Source organism: Cygnus olor, chromosome 9 (genome assembly GCF_009769625.2).
Source record: "Cygnus olor isolate bCygOlo1 chromosome 9, bCygOlo1.pri.v2, whole genome shotgun sequence".
Classification (NCBI taxonomy): domain Eukaryota; kingdom Metazoa; phylum Chordata; class Aves; order Anseriformes; family Anatidae; genus Cygnus; species Cygnus olor.
In genome coordinates, this window is record NC_049177.1 from 9,570,777 (window position 1) to 9,588,693 (window position 17,917).

The 17,917-nt window shown below is 41.7% G+C and overlaps 1 protein-coding gene across 9 annotated transcripts in view; it reads right to left on the minus strand.

The window, feature by feature from the left end:
• Nucleotides 1-14,345, minus strand: part of GIGYF2 (GRB10 interacting GYF protein 2) — a 78,699-nt gene extending 64,354 nt beyond the window's left edge. For 6 of the 9 annotated variants that reach the window (XM_040567673.1, XM_040567670.1, XM_040567667.1 and 3 more), the window contains exons 1-2: nt 14,232-14,345; nt 1,842-1,920 (exon numbers count right to left, since the gene is read on the minus strand). In XM_040567673.1, coding sequence (XP_040423607.1) covers nt 1,842-1,882 — 41 coding nt within the window. In that variant the 5' untranslated portion in view covers nt 1,883-1,920; nt 14,232-14,345. Of the gene's footprint in view, nt 1-1,841; nt 1,921-8,509; nt 8,529-14,231 lie in introns of those variants that run through there. The other 3 variants (XM_040567669.1, XM_040567668.1, XM_040567665.1) reach the window with 2 other exon arrangements.
• Nucleotides 14,346-17,917: the final 3,572 nt, after the last annotated feature.

Below are 17,917 nucleotides of genomic sequence, written 5' to 3' on the forward strand. Positions count from 1 at the left end.
CTAGGCCGTTTTTCTATGCTATCCTTTGACATGCATTTTAAACAAGTAAAACAACGGAAACTACTTCCAACAATTTCAAAATTCTTGGAAGGAAAGCAATCTAAAATATTGATTCAAAGGCCACCTTTCACCTAATTACTGAAGCACGCTTTCTGGGGGTTGTTTTTGTTTTGTTTTCGTCCTTTTGACTGCATAGAAAGGAAAATAATTTACAAGTCAAACTAGTATATGATTTTTTGTTTGGTGCCACCCAGTGGCAGTTTCTTTACACGTCACTTCCAAATCAAAAATGCCTGAAGAGGCATTATTCAGAGGATTAGATGGATCAATGTAATGTTCAACTCCAATCCAGACTAAATGTGACCTAGAGCTTCACTATTAAGAAGCGATACAACAGCATACATGACACACCTGAGTATACCTCAGCCCAAAAGAATTACAAATCTTACAGGAGTAATGGAATAAAATTGTAAAAATCAAGAAGCACAATGAAGTATAACATACTTTCATAAATAAGCTGCTTTTCAAACTAAATGGAGACTGAAGTCCTTCAGTATGACACAGCAATCAAATCACTGTTAAAGTGCTTTTTTTAAAAAAAAGTTACCCCCCCTTATTTTTAATATAACTTTGGCTTCCTTCCACCAATGAATCTGATCATGTTTGTTACACTGAAGAGCACTTCAGCATAAGCTATCTGCCTAGTGGGTATATTTATAGATAGTGATAAAGTCATTCTTTAACCTTCTTTCAATCCAAGAAAATAGACTGAGCTCTCTCATTGTTTTCTGAGCCACAAATCATGTCTTTTTAATACCCCACTTTTTTTTTTTGTAAATTATCTATCAAAATGTGTCAGAAGTGAATATGTTATTCCAGTGATAGCCTTACCATGTGCTACGCAGCAGTTATACTTCCTATAACCACTCCACACATACATCTAAGGATCACATTACTCTTCAGAAACCACACTAGCTAAAATTCTTGTTTGCGATCTCAGTCATTAACAGTTTTTAAAAATGGAACAAATACTGAAAACTTATCACACCTGTGCAGTTACTCTTAAGCAAAAGTCAAGACATGTCAGACAAGCTGGAAAACTTTCTACATCAGTATCTCTATACAATGCCATGGATTCCCTTATTGCAGCTTTTCAATACTAAAAGGGGTCTTACAAAAAACAAAAACTTTTTTGTTCAGTCCAATAATGACAGGACAAGGGGGAATGGTTTTAAATGAAAAGAGGGGAGATTTAGGAGGAAATTCTTCACTCAGAGCCTGGTGAGGCACTGGAACAGGTTGCCCAAAGAAGCTGTGGATGCCCCATCCCTGGAGGCGTTCGAGACCAGGTTAAATGAGGCCCTGGGCAACCTGATCTAGGGGTTGGAACTAGGTGATCTCTAAGGTCCCTTTCAACCCAAGCCATTCTATGAAAAAAGTTTGCTTACATACAGCGTTTAATCTGCTGACGACAGTGTACGAATTTCCCTATTAGTATGTATCACATGGGAAGACCAAACAACAATAACGCTATCTTCCTCACTTTGTATTCCTCTGAGATCATGAAAACGGTTCCTCTCCCAGTACTTGGTAGTAACATGAATGGTATGCACAACCATAACAAACTCTTTTCATACACAAAACAAATTTTAAAAACGAAGGTTAACTTTATAATATTGCTTTCAGCAACAGGTCAAGGACTGCAATGAAGCAGTAAGGAACAAAGGCATTATATCCCATTCAGTCTTATAATCTACCCAGTCCCAAAGGACAGGAGTCCATAACAGTCTTCAAAAATTAAGATACGGTTCCAGAGTCCCACAAAACAGAAAAAAACTCACCATTCAGGCCCAAAGTTAAGTGTCTGAGTTTCTGCTGCCATTGTTTCTTGTTCTACTCCTCTTTCTTTAAAGTGTGAACCTGAAAAATAAAAATGTTTACTATGAGAACAAGATGAATACAGTCCTCCATAAATACTCCAATGAGCCCAGCCCATGGTAGGTGGGTTGGAATTAGATGATCTTTAAGGTTTTATCAACCCAAAGCATTCTAAAGCTAAATGTCTTTCCAATAAAAAATATGGCTGGTCATGCAAAAAAATGAAGAAAATCACTATGGGTTTTATTTTTTTTAAATAAGAAATCCATTCTAGCTAACACAGATTAATTTACAAGTATGGGAGCAACTACATCAAGATCTCTTGGTCCAAATTCCTCTTAGCAGCTCAAACAGGTCACTGGATCAGTGGGGTCCAAGGAAACAACTTGTACAAGCAGCCTCTTGTCAAATCAGTCATTATCACAAGACAACCAAACATGAAGAATTTGATGCATAATCCTCTTCTGTGAGAGCAGTAATGCTTAATTAACAGAATTTCAGCTTCCTGACAATAATAAGAGGATTAAAAACAACACTAGAATTCAAGCACGAAAGATTGGCCAGTTGAGTGTCAGAGCATTCAAGAAGTTTCCACTGTTCATTCTTGAAAAATAAGCCTCCTAAAGATCGAGTATAGCCAATGCTGTGACATCCTCCGAAATCTGCAAGCAGATGATAGTATTTTTACTTCTTAGATTTATTTAGCTTTATTAAGCAAAATATTCACAACTTTTGACATCAGTTACTCTCATTCCTATTAGATAGGTCCCTAAAGTACCTAAGTGAAGGTCAGCTCAAGTTCCTATATATCAGGAGTATATGGACAACAGCAGACAGAGCCATGCTGGATGGGAAGGTACGAGACCAAAGCTACCTGGTTTTCTCTATGAGAAGCAAGTCCAGCCACATTGTTCTGAAGTAGTGGCTTTTGCAGTAAGAAAACAACAGCTCCTCTTTCCTTCCAGCAACAGCAAAATACAAAGAGGAAGTTTTAGTTTTGTTTTTAATATCAAACTCACTGTTGCTGAAGCCGGTGCCTCCCTCCCCCCTCTCAAAAAAAAAAAAAGGATTTGAAGCATTACCTACAGAAACTGGTTGATTAGACTTCAAGAGCCATAAAGACAGATGGCAGGGAGGGAGCTTTGCTCTATCAGAATTCTGTTCCTTAATAGACGTAAGGACTAAATAAGGAGCTTGGTAAGTTTGTCTATACTTTGCATGAAAACGTGATGGAAAAGAAAAAGATGGGCAGATAAAAGCAGAAAGGGCATTAGTTTCTGAAGAAGAGACAAAACTAAAGTAAGCATTTTTCTAATGTATGTGCTACTGAAATTACTGTACTAAAACAAAGCCTAAAAATTAACAGCCTGAAATTTAAAAAAAAGTCTAAAAAATGCTCAAAATGCTTGGGCAGACCTCACCAGATCTTCTGGGCATAGACATTACAAATAATTGCAAAACTTCCTGCAGCTTAAACCTACTAAACAATGTTTGGCTCATGTATTTTTTTTTTTTTTTTTTTTACTACATGCCATATTTTTTTCCCCATACTCTCTATATAATTTATATACAAATCCACAATACTTCTACGTAACGAAATGGGATCATCACTGCTTCATGCATCAGAAGGTAATACAGATTAAAATCGAAGTATGCAGCTAGTCTCAGAGGCCTAATTTGAGATTATTTTCATCTGTGTTTTTTGTTTTAAAGCAGCCAAAACTCATTAAGACATTGAAGACAAATCCATTCATCAGTTCTACAAATCAAACTTGAAAAGTGAAGTCAGGTGCCTAAAGAAGATGCACAACAGGCACCTGTGAAAATATTGTGGGGCAGTTCAAGCAAATCATCACACGCACGTTGGAAAAGAGAAGCCCCTGACAACCGTCAGTAGTGTACTGCTGCCTTGAGTGGACACGTCCCATCGCATCCTGCAGTGCCTGTATTCCTTCTGCTGGTGAGGGTGGAGAAGAGAAGCTTCAAGATCAACCCACGTGGATCACCAGAGAAGCTGAGATCATTAGCTCCTAACACTGAAGTTAGTGCAGCATCAGTAGTACAACAAAGGCTAGCACTGAATGTTAAACTGCAACGAAAATACAGCTGAAAAGCATCAGATAAAAGGACAAAGAACTAAAAAATGGTTAGGAGCAGTTTGCTGGTTATGGACCCCCTGGGCTCTACCCCTCTTCAGCCTTCCTCAAAACTGAAGTTTCTTTCTTTCTCTATTAGACTCCTCAAAGACTGCTAGTCTCATCCCACTGTGCTGCGAAATAGTTTTCCTTGAACTTCTGACCACCACAACTTCAGTTTGGGAACCAAAGCGTGGTGGCTTCACTGTCTTCCCTCTGTCATGTTCAGGTAAGTTACCTTCTCCCTTTAAGTTACTATGCCTGTACGAATCTTGAATTGAAAGCAAGACATCTGTAAGTGGATGAAATTGTAGCTGAACAAGAGAAAAAAACAGTAAAAAACCACTCACATCTGCAGAAGATTTGAGGTATAACAGGTGAATTTACTCTAATAGGCAGTATTACCCACACACGACATGCATGGGAGAGAAATTACAGGCAAAGCAGCACTCTTGAAAAGGAAGCACTCTGGAAACAGATACTGATTTGGGAGGAGGGCGCCAGGAGGGGGCAAAGATGACACTCAAGAAAGCTGAGATGCCAAGAAGAACACACTGAGCCATGTCAAAGCAGAGAAGACAGGGAAAACAAAAACTGTGCTGCTGCTGTCGACTGGTTCACAAAGTGGCAGTCAAAAGCTGTGAGCATAAAAGGCAAAGTGGAGAGGAGCCTCTGACAGGGACTGCAGAGCACCTGCAGTCAGCAGGTTAAGGAGAAGCTGTCCTAACTGGAAAGGCAAGTTGGGATGGACCACGCGATGCTCACACAGAGGAAAGAGTCAGGGTGGAGCAAGAAAAAAGGTGAGGGACTAAGAAACACAGGACCTGATCATTTATTCACTTTCAGCTATTTTGAGTAACGAAAAGGCATGGATTTATCAGGTCTTTGTCTAGTTAATTCCTTAGGATCTAAACTTCAATATAATAATTAAAATGTTAATTTGAGTCTTTTTTAAAAAAAAATCTATGCTGCCTCCTTATTCATCAAGGATGACAAATTACAAAATATGTATACACACCTATTATACTTCGTCCTTGCTATAATTTGATGAGGGTATAACCCCTTTTTGAACTGCAACAGTTTTGTAAATTAAGACGTTCTCCAAATTAATGGCTACTGATCGAGTAATCCACACAACCACAATTTTTAGATGGGCAAAGAACATACAGGGAGAGTTTTAAGTCTAAACAAGAAACCGAGGCCACATTTGGATGAAATCCAATTAGTACCACTGGCTGGGCAAGAATACTACCTGAGGGTTTCCCACCACTGCTTCAAAGGACAACTTTTTGGTCAAGATTTTCTTCAAATCGGGTCAGTCCTCGATCAAGATGCCAGTGCAACCCTACCAACAGTTGCAGCTTTCCACAGCAGTTTTGGGAAAAACCATCATAAACTGCAATTGCTTCCTAAACTGGTACCGAGACCACATTTTCCTGGGGCGGTACTGCAGCCACAGACCGGCTACCAGCACACAGGACTGCAAAAAGAAATCACCGACCCTGTACTGGCCAGAGGAAAAAACATTGGTTCTACCTTGTCAGCAGCTTAGCGCTCTGGAAGTCAGAAGTCCATCCACTGAGCGCACACAAAATGTAATCCAATAATGTTAAGCCTTTAAGTGGCTTTCCCTCACAATTAACAGGTGGTAATATAGGTAGAGAAGTTGCTATCAGCAACACTAATTTCATTGGTTTGCTTTAGGTACAATATTTTAGCAAGCTTGTGTTTTGTTTTGTTTTTTTTTTTAATTTTTTTTCAAGCTTTCTACTTAGGATCTGACAAATCTATTGAAGCTTACACAAATATCTACTTCAAACAAGCTTGAACTTGATTCTATCAGATAGATTTGTGTTAAAATGCGTAAGAAAATATTTCAGTTAGAAAATCCAAGGGCAGTTTTACAACTACTCTGGCACGTTTTGGCCATGAGCTCTATTTTATTAAAACATGTAGCTATTTAACAGCTATCTAGGCAAAAGGCTGCTTTTCAGAAATGTTGAAATATTTGAACTACCATGTTTTCCAGACTCTGCACAACCTCTGGATTTTACATAAAACAGTCATTTTAAGGCTTGTCCCTTACTCATGGGTGCCTGAGTTAAGGTTTTCGGGAAATGCTAAATTCCTACAGCTCCATTTCAGAATTCAGCCACTTTGTACTACACTGCAATCTGTCTCATCAGGATGCGTTGCTGCCTTCAATGGAGATGAACAGCCTTAGCATCCCAAGTTTGAGGCTATGCAACAACTGCATTCAGGTCTACCTATCTCTCCTACAGTTAAAATAATTAGATTTAGGCTGTCACTGCAATTTATACCATTGGGGCTGCTGCTTGCTTGGTCTTTTTTTTTTAAATTACTGTTATTAACTTTGCAGACCTAAACTTTGGCAAAGCATATACAACTAGCATCCTTCCTGCACCCAGCCATTTTATTCTGACATCACCAACCGTTTGATCTAAGATGCTTAAGTATCCTTTCCTTCCCTTTCAAGGTAGTTCTGCTACTACTGTAGGTTTGAAACAGCTTTAACTAAGAAATTCACTAAGAACATCTGAGACCCGAAGAACACAGTGAACGTCTAATGCAAGCAGATTTAAGAGCAAGGAATTGGGTTTTCCTTAAACATGGAACAGGAATTTAACAGCAGCGCTCCGCTACACAACAGCGGCATTACATCAAGACGATAAAACTTCACGTTTGCAAGCAGCTAAAGAAAGCATCCACCAGGCACTACTATGGCTAACTAATTTCAGTGCCATTAACTGTTAAAAAAAAAAAAGCACATTAGCTGAGCTTTAATGCTGATTTTCTCTAATTCTTGATAAATCAAAGAAAATCCAGAGCCATATGCAAGCGAGCTTTTAAAGTTTCAGCACAGTGGTAAACAGGATGACTCAGGTAGCTACGCTATCAGTCTGTTAGATATTAATCATAAGCTAAAGCAGACAACACTGATTAAAGGACACTGACAGAATTAAGGCCAACCAGCATGGATTTACAGAAGGTATTCAATCAGAATATACTTTAAGAGTAGACATTTCACTGCTCAAGTAGCTGAAATAAATTTTAACATCTGCAGGACATCTCAATTAAGCACAATGCTAAAAAGGACAAAGTCATTCAGAACTGCCTGATAAATCTCAAATCACCATAATTTTTTTTTTTTTTTTTAAGACTTTCAACCTCCTCTTTTAAAGAATCTAAAAAAACCAATCTCAGAACATAAAATATTCTCAAAATACAGAGCGAGTACAAATATAAGTAGCTATCCTAAACTTCCATGGAATTCGTAGCATTGGCTCACATTACTTCTAAATCCCAGGGATGAGAAGAATGGGTATGGTAATGGAAATGACACATCACCAATAAAACCATCATGAATTATTCAATTACTTGGTCCAGTATAGCAGGTTGCACTTAATAGGGCCAAGCATCCAATCAAAAGACTCACGAGAAGAAAACATCGATGATGTACAGAAGATGCAAGACTACTCTGGAAATACATAGTCCTTAAGCAACCTGAGATTTATGACAATGATCAGCTGAAAAGGAACATATGATACAACATGGACTAGAAAAGCTAACACAAAACACTGAATAAAGAAATCAGGAAATGCAGAGCAAAGAAGAATACAGCTTTCAGTTCTATTTTCAATAAGGCACGGAGGCTGATAAACCAGGTGTTCAGAAATTGATAGAACATGACAGATACGCCTTACAGTGAAAAAAAGGCAAAAAAACACATCTAAGGCTCTATTTATTGAGCTTAAAGAGCAATTAAAGAAATATCTTGCTCAGTCTATGAATGATCATGCAAGTAAAAAAGGCTGAAGACCCAGGATTATCCAGAGAATGGACTGAAGCAAGAATCTCAGAGATAACCAACAGAGTAAGCTGTTTCCAGGTCAACACCAGATGATTTTCTAAAAGGTATGTTCTAGTTTAAGCAGAAAATTAATCAAAAAATCTATTACTCTTATTACACAAGATGCCAGACAAGTCACAGTAGTCCCTTCCGACTTACCGAGTCTTTATCCTCATAAAGGGAGTGAATTTTTCAAGCCCTATCTACCCACATGCCAAGAAGTTTTCCCTAAAGGAATAATGTCTGAGCCATCCATTTCTCCAGAAACTATGCTTCTATTACAGTTGCATTTTCAGATCTCTTTTAAAGTCATATCTTTACTGTCTCAAATCACTGCAAAAATCTCTCAGCGATTTCTGGTCAAATATTGCCTGCAACATTCTCAAAAGCAGGACCAAACTGACCAGCTTCTGCTCACTTCTACATTCACCTAAAACTTCAGGGAGCACTGCAGCTTGCAACATGTTGCACCACAGTCAAAAGTGAAAAACACAAGAAGTAGAAAACAAAGCTATTTTGGGATAGGATGACAAGAGACTACAGAGACCTGCACACCTAACAAAATCCAAGAAAAATAAAGCAACAATTAAACACCGCATTACCAGATGTCTTCTGCCTTTCCTACCTGTTGTGAACTTGGTGGTTAGAGGAAGGGTAGAGAGTTATCCACTTCTTGCTTCACCTGAACACGAGCAAACATGAAAGCTTTTCCCCATGTGTCAGCCAGAAAGCAGCGTGACCTCCACCTTTATTACGAGACCTCAGCCGGAGGCAGACAGCAGCGATTAAGCTCCAAGCAGAGTCAGGGGACCACACCCTTGGCCCTGCCACTGGCTGGAACACAAACCACTTCTCCTTCCAAATCCTGGCCCAAAGCTCTGCCAGCACTGTTTCCCAGCCGAAAATCACTTTCACATCTGTCTCTACCTTGCACACAGAAAATCTGCTGCTAGGTGAATATTTAGCTCGTGTTATTCCACAGAGTGTTACAGGTCAGGTTGCTGAGTTTGTCTACCTGCTTCTGGTCAAGTGCTTCACCGCCAGTAGCAAGGCTACAGGAATGCAACCAAGAAGTCAGTGCAGCATTTCTCTCCTGCTTGTCACACACATTACACAGCCCACGTGTGTACCTGAAATGGCAGAGCAAAGTTTCAGACTACATGCACTGAATTAGTCTGGGCTGTTGCGGTTTTTTGGTTTTGCTTTCATTACCATTTCTACAAGCAGCTTCTTCGGGCTTTGTAGAAATCTTCCCTCCCTGCCTGCCCCCTTGAGGTTTCCTATGCATGCAGTTCTGAGACGTCCTATACTTTAGAAAAAATAATATTCAACAGTCAGAAAGTGTCAAATAAAGAGTCTCAGCAGAGAGAATTAGTATGTGTATCAGACTGCATGTGTTCATCAACCAGGAAATTAGAAATTACCTTGTTACTACATATGAATTACTTGAGTTTTTAATAGCTATCACTTTTTTCTATTTATGTTATTATTGCTAAAGGCATTCACTTGCTTTGATCTAAGAACTGTATCTTTGTAAGCTAACTTGTGATGCTATCCTGATCCTGTGCCTTAGGATAACAAATAGAGAAAATGACATATGCAGATGATTCAGCATTAACTAAGACGAGTAAAATTTCCACTGGTTTTAAGGGTAGTTAAACCAGTCCTCTAATTTATTAAATCACGTTATTAGTTGTTTATACTTTCAAGCCTTACCAGATGCTATTTCCATGATCAGCCTCTCTCATTTCTATCGCACACGTTATCCAGCCTAATGCTTGACACCATCCCTGCTGTGAGCAGGGGCTGGAGCAGGTGACCGCCAAAGGCTGGTCTCTTCCAACCTGTACTGTCCTCTGATTCTGCCACACATGGCTCACAAATCCCAGTTTGAAAATCCATTACTTGTCAGTCACATCAACTCCTTGACACATCTATCCATTCGTCATCACAAAACTTCACCCAAAGTAATCTGCGTATAAAGTTTTCCTTCTGTTCCTTCCTGTCTGAACTGACACACTGCCATATCCAGACCACACATCTTTTACATGTGTGGAGTTACAGTCTCCGAATCTCCCTGTCACACAAACCAGCATCTTTAACATAAAATACTATCAAAAGAATACAACGCATTCAAATTTATCGTCAGTGACAAGGGGGGGCAGTATTTCTGTACTGAATGAACGTGATTAAATATGTGGGAAGAGGACATGAACTTCACAAAGTACAACGCATCATGCTTACTTTCACTACTCTAACAGCTGTTTAACAAGCAAAAGTATTTTTCCAACCAGCTTATTTTCCTGACCTATTACATGTAAGTTAGCTTATCTGTTCATAATGGAAAGTTAAATATACAATAGACGCTGATGAGGGCATCAAATAATCATTCTACCTCATTTGCCTAGATTCTTGAAAACATACAGCCAAAGAGAGAGAAAATTATAATGCACAGCTTTAATAATTAGCTGAAGGAATCAAAGACTAGAAAGCAATCCAAAAGGTACTGTCAACAAGACACTATTTTGAGACAAGTTTTCTAAATGACCATCAAAATTACTCATTGACCTACGTAATGACTCCATTACTTCTACAGAGCTCCTGGTATCCTTTCTGCTTTTCTCCAAAATCCCCTGAGGTCTAGATATCCAGCTTCTACATACTACGAGCTTTAAGGATTGTAGTAATAGCTCACTCCTGAAAACACATACTGATTTCACACTTGCCCAAAGCCTCAGATGCATCAAAACAATTCTACACATTCTTTCCATACAAAAAAAATCTAGCGAGAGGGCCATGTATTTTTCAATGGGAGTCTAGTTTCTTGCAGACCTCAAGCCACTGCTGCAGTGTTACTACCTTCAAGGACTGTTTAAACACTTTCAGAAAGAATGGACTGACAGCCCACTCTGTAAAAAGGAGAACTGGGCACATTTTGTTGATTTTGTAATCAACAACACTGTGGCAATCTTACCTACTAAGAAAGCAATGCAAAGATCTTGGTCTTCTACAGTCCCCTACTACCGTCTGAGCTAAAGATGAAAAAATAGTGATACTGTCACTATGATGAGCTACATTTTTATAAAATATACGTATATATTTATATGTATGTATTAGTATGTACACACACACACTACCACCAACCACAAGAGGGCCAATGTGGCATAGACCTTATAATTTAAAGCTCTTAATTCTTAGTTCCATCCACAACTTAAATACATCTTGAGTAAACCTGCTAGGTTTTCTGTTCAAATGGTTTTCCATCGAGACCAATCTTTTCGGCAGTCAAAAGATGTTCAGGACTTGACTGCAACAGAAGAGAGGCAAAACCATGCTGCAAACTGACTTCATTCTCATCAAATACCACCCTCCCTGCAACATTTCATAAACCTAAGTTTTCAAATGTCACTCATTTCAAAGGTCAATGTTTATATATAAAGCGCCTATCGCCATATTGATAAACACTCTTTGGAACAATTAAAATCAATTGTCATTTGTCACAATCGTCAAATGTCACAATTAAAATCAATTAATGAGAAAGCCACCCAAAGAAAGAGTCCCTTTCAACAAAAACATTTCTTCAATAACAAAGAGGAAATAGGTTTTTCCTTACCAAAACGTCCGATGGGTCTCTAGCAAGATATATAGGAAGGAGAAAGCAAATCAGGCCTATGCTCTTGTTTGTGAACTGTAATTTTGTTGCTCAGTCCCTTACCTCTTTCTAGCTCTAATCATGAATTAAACACAGCTCATCTCCCCTCATCTTTGAGCAGCACTGAGGAAAAAATGGAAGTATGACAAAAATGCTACGAAAATGATTTTATTTTTTTTTTTAAACTCAGACTGTGAGAAGATTTAACCTCATAGTTTAAAAGCACTATGACAGAATTTTAAAGACCTCAGTGAAAGAATAAGAAACATACATATGACAGTTACTTGAACTTACAAGATCAGACAAAAGTAGGCAGAGTCAAATTTCATATTCTTGTTATTGCAAACAAAAAAATCTGAAGAGCTGAATGCCTGAACCAATTCAGATGAGGGAAAAAAGGGGAAGGAAGAGACAATGGTTCAGATGCCTTGCTCATCTTCATAAATTACTGTGCACTTATGTTTCCCTTACATACTTACATAATTACAAAGATCTTTCAGCAGAGGCATGTAGTAGCAAACAACCTCTTCAGCCAGTCTGCATGGCTACCCCAATGAGATGATCTATGACTGACATCCAGCCTGCTTTAAATGAAGTAACTACAAATCTTAGAAACGCTACCAACATTTTTCTTATATTCAGGTTTAAGAACCTCCAGTATACTGGAGCTTCTTGGAGCTCCTTTTAGACAACTGGCTTTATGGGATGGGACAGCAAGAGTAGATGAGATGCAGTAGTATTTATTCTGAATTCCTTAAAGCAACCTTCCTTATCCACCCCACCCCCCTTGACATTCAAAGTCTTCATCAATCAAGGATTTAACAGTTTGAAAAATGAAGTTGTAAAGATACCAACTCTGTATTTACAAGCAATTCTCTCATGTCAGAATAAAAATCACATTTTTTACGTAACATAGTGTTTTGTTCTTATTTTAAAATACAGACTCAAGGAAACATTCAGAAAAGGTCCTAAAATAAATCCTGCAACCAACTACCCCCACACATTTTCATGTAACCAGGTACTGGGAGATCCCAAGCAGCTCTTGAAATCATTAAGAAAGTCCAGTATTCACACAAAATATTGTCAGACACCGAAAGGGGATATCAATGCTTCAACACAAGAATCAGGTCTTGCTGGAACTGACACCTTGCATTCAACTTCCACGCATAAATCTTTACCTTCTTTTTAATACAGCTGACCATTAGACAGAATCTTTATTTTTAGTCAGATACAGTGAGGAATTAACACTAACACACATGACCTTTGACATCAGGTAACTTGCAGAACGTGTGCCTGTAAGAGTGTGGTGGGTAAAAGGGGTGCAGAGTGGCAATAGATGCTCCAGTGTTTCTGCTGATCCCCCTAGGACTGATTAGGGCACGCATTTTTATCTCGACATCTGCTAACTACTCAAAGAACGCCTTGCCAAGTGAATGACAAGAATACCAATACCTCTCAATACTAAAAATCTCATCTATTGGAAGCCACCACCCAATAACAGACCTCAACAACCCCAGAGGAGAGCTTTTGTTGGTGACTGCAGCAACCGATTTTGTTTACAACATTTCCAAAACATCCCACTATCCATCTACCAAGTGTTACATTGAGGGAAGAGCAAATGAGTTTATGTTTACTACAAAATTTCTTAAAAACAAAAGCAACCAGCAGCATTATGGGGAAAAGGAAAAGAAAAAGAAAATTACACGTACTTTCCAGGAACTTGCCCAAGTCAGCTCCCTGAAGCAAGAAAATAGAATGAGCAGCAAAAAGTTAGACAGAAGAACATAAACAAAATTCAGAAGTTTGTTCCCCTCCCACCCAAGAAAACACATCTGTAAGAATTATAAAAAGAGATAAAGCATCGCAGCAGCAAACCAATGTTAATCTGATTGTTAATGAGGAAAACATAGGTTTTATTTCAGAAGTACTAGTTGGCAGCATCTCCTTTTGGTCTACAACTTGTCCCACTTCAAAGTGCAATTACACAGAGTTGAAAGAACGGAAACTGCTTTGTTGACACTGAAACTACTTGTCTTGGATCAATACCAAATGTACACAACTGTGATCGATGTGCTCTTCGGGCTACCAAGGCCTCGCCACTCAAACACTGCCGGTCATTGCTGCTCGCGACGCCCTGCCGCCCGGGGGGCAGAGAGGGGCTCGGGACTCCCTCCTGCCTCGGGCCGGGTACCCTGACAGGGCCGGGCGTGCCCAGCGCGGGACAGGAGCTGCTACGAGGGCGCACCTGCCCGAGGCACGGCCGGAAAGCGGCCCAGGCCGCCGGGCTGGGAGTGGACGGGCGAGTTCACGCAGGTCAGCGGGAGGGGACCCGGAGCCGGGCCGCAGCCGCCGGCCCCGCAGGGCCCGAGGAGCCCCAGGCGGCCCCTGACAGGCTGCAACGCCCGCCCCAGGACCGCGCGGACAAGGCCGGGCCCGCAGCCCCGGGGCAGAGCGGGTCCGGGCCCGACGGAGCCCAGGGCAGGGCGAGCAGGAGGGGCCCGCAGAGCCGAGCCAGGCCGGACCGTGCCTCCCGGTAGGCCGCGGGGCGCCTCAGGGCTGCAGCACCCGCGGCAGACGGGAGCCGCCGGCGAGACCGGTGCTCGGCCCGCGGCCTGAGGTCTACCCTGCGGCCGGGGACAGGCGGCGGGGCCGGTCGGGGCGGCAGCGGGGCGCGGCGGCGGCGGGGCGGCGTTACCTGCGCTCCCGGACGGAGAGACCCGCGCGGCCGCCGCGACTCCTCGGCCCCAACAACACAAGATGGCGGCCGCGCCGCCACGCAACGTCACGTGAGGGCAGGCCCCGCCCCGCCGCCGCCGCCGCGAGACCCGGATGCCCGGCGGCCCCGCCCCCCCCCCCCCCCCGCCCTCGCGGAGGCACCGCCCGCGGCTCCGGCGGCTGCGCGCGCAGCCCCGCGGGAGCGCGCCCCCTGCTGGAGGAGCGTGCACGCTGCCCCCCTCCCCCCCACACCACGCAGAGCCCTGTGGGAAGGAGGCGGTGCGGGCCCCGAGGGCCCCGGCGGGTTGTGAGGGGCAGGCCCCAGCTGGGCGCAGGGCTCCGCCTCAGCCCCTGCCCGGCTCGTCCCTTTAAAAACCAGCAGGAACTCAAAGCAAACTTTTTTTATTTTTTTACCCAGCTAAAAATACTGTTTTATTTTTAGTCCTAAAATCCATATTAGTCCATGGTGCGGAATAGCCCCATGCGGTTCCTGCAGCCCCAAAGCCTATTCTTAGCCGTTACACACCGGCGGAGATACAACTGTTTTCAGCTGAAAGAGTTCCGCTCCAGTCGTGATTCCAGCCACAGTCCATTTGGCTTTTCCCCCTCCCTCCGCTAGGTGAATAAATACTTGTCATCGTGCGCTGAGCGCCAGCCAGAAATGGTGCAGCGGTGAATGCAAGTGGTGCCTCCGAGCTGAGGGGCTGAAAGCCTGTATTTCTTGGCGTTTGTTTTTAGCTGACAGCAACAGACTACTTCGCCCCAAAATCTTAGAGTGAAATTTCTCCATTAGGAGGCCGGTATGTAAAAGCAGAGCTCCCTAACCAGGAGTTGGCCTCCAATAAGCTACATTTGATCCCCCTCGTTGCTGTCACACAGCTGAAGTCAATGCTAATAACAGTCGAGGGAGAGGCAACACTGCACCGCAAGCTGTCAGCAAGAACTTCCAGCTTCGCTACAGAAGTGGCTGTACCTTATTATTCTACTTAGTGAACATGAGTCTGAGTACTCAAAATATTTTCACATGCTGTAAGGCAAGCTTTATCTGAGCTGGCAGATGTTTAGCACTCGTAGAGATTTTTTTCCCACAGTTTGTATAAAGATATCGTTGAGACAAAAAAAAAATCAGGAAGAGAATGCCTATAAGATGTCTCCTCTGCAGAATTCTTTTTTTATTTTTTAAATATCTCAGGAACCTCAGAAGACCTTTTTTTTAAATCTTTTTTTTTTTTTTTGTAATAGCAGGTGCCTCTTCAGTCCTCCAAAACTCTCAGTCAAGCACAGCATGAAGAATGTCGTGAAAATTCAAGATTATATCTGTGTGGTTAAGTTCCTGCATGGTTTAATTAGAGGACTACTACATGTTGTCTATGTATGAAATTACCTCAGCAGCTAGTCTGACATTTACTAGGGTACCGAGGGCATGATGTACTTCAGAGCCCTCTCAATTACCATACCAATTCATCTGCACTATTAAAAATACAAGTGCAGGGGAAGGGCATCCCTAACGAACCAGAAACCTTCCCTATTGACCCATTGTTGTCATCCATCCTAGCCCGCCTCCCTCAGTAGAGCAGTGGAGCAATGAAGACAGAGCACAGCTTTGAAATGGTAAATAATCATGACAAAGCAGCCCTGAAGATGTGGCAGAGTTTTTCATGTCTTCTCTCACCACCCCCAGTTTAGTTATTTGGGAAAGCAGCTCCCATTTGTTGAAATATTGGGCATTTTGTCTGAGAAGAGCCAACATCTTCTCAGCAGCCTGTCTTCCATGGGAGCAGAGAAGCATCCTCATTTGTCATGTCCCTAAAATAATGATAAAAACAGCAGACAAGGCAGGCAGGTGAACATCCAACTGTGGTTTTTAAAGGCAGTCACTTCAATGCATCTGTCACCTCACATGGCTTATGTTAAAAGACAAAGCACCACTATAAACACTGCTACTTCTGCAACACCCAATTATTTTAAGACATCCTTCTAACATTTGGCAAGCTGAGTTTGAAAAGCAAGAGTAAAGTACTCCAGTTATTCCAATCCATCTTGCCAAGGGATTTATTTGGACACTCCCATAAGATTAAGATTAAATGTAGTCACCTATGTAACCTCACAGCTAAAGCCTGAACTCTAAGCCATGAAGAACCTGGAGGAGAGAGACTCCCTGATCATATTGTTTCCCTTTCCCTCTAGACTGTGCCTACACTGAGCTTTTTAGGTAAGACATCCTGCCATCTATCACATGGTGTCTGTCCCCTGCAGCCCTACCATGAGTACGACAGTAGCATCAGTGAGAAACACACTGCAATCCGAGTATCTGCTCTCAGTGCTGGCTGAAGCGCTCATGACTTCTCTGCTGTACATTTCCTACTCTGGGAAATTTTAAACAAAATTCCTGCAGGGATACAGGACTAGCTGGAGTTCCTGTTCTAGGAGATAAATGACTTGACGCAAGTCTTCATCCATTCTGGGAAAGACCTGTATCCACAGCAGACTTTTCATCAAACTTCTCTACTTATCCTCACAAGCAGATATAGAATCACTTGGGGCATCAGTCATGCCAGACTGGCATCGACATACCAGCAGGCATCAGTAGGTAAAGTTGGTATTGCCAGAACCTTTAAAAGCCACCTGTGATGACACCAGGCATAAAGGGAAGACAGCATCAAGAACTGTAATACATTAATTATAGGTAACTAAAATTAAGTAGATCTTGTCAGCCAGTAACTATTGGCTCAGGCATTCAGCTAAGCAATTTCTTTTTTAGTATTTCTGTATGACCTAATGACATAGTTATTTAGTTTGATAGTTGCCAGCAAAACAGAACAATTTAAAGAACAATTAACTTCCCAATCTCAATTCTTGCAAAGCTGATTTCAAAATTCACGTTGCTACAACTTCAAAATAAACATACATCCAAAAGCATTTATTCTTCACTGCACTGAATAAAGGCGTCAGCTAGCAGCACCTGTTTGAGCTGAACAAAGCTACTCTGGCAGAAAACTGAACATTATAAAACCTGACACTCTCGTCCTCTAAATGCCAGAGAAGACGATCCTCACAGAAGAAAGCTGGGCTGGGACAAAATCCAATTAACCCAGGAGACTGGCATCCTTTTGGAAAAGGACTAAGGAGCAAAGTCTTGATCACAGACAGATAAGTTCCACAGCTGACCTGACTGACACTCCTTTAGGAGGGCAGCTGCAGCAGTTTTTTCTGCATGTTTACAAATTCTCCCTGTTCCCATTGACCCAACACAGCCACCTTGTCCTGCTACAAATGCACAGCTAAAAGCAAGAACCCACCCTCCCAGGCTCTGCAGCCTGAGCTATGCCCAGTTCAGACACAGTTGATTTCCTCATTGAAACTTGTCAGCTGGAATTGAATCAAAATTATTAAAAAACAAACATTAGAAGTTTTCTTTCCACTCTCCCCTGCTGCTGCCCCAGCCTCCTCACACAGCTGCATGTGCAAATCAGCAAATGGCAGCAGTGCTTGCTTTCTTTACTGCATTGAAAGAGAAAAAACTAAAAAATAAAAATAAAATCGAGAGCTGTAGTGTTGCCATTTTCCCACAGAAATGAAGACTAAGGAACCCTCATCCAGGTTTTACTTTACCTCAGAGACCCAAGGGCTCAGACACACAACAAACACATCAACTGCCTACAACAC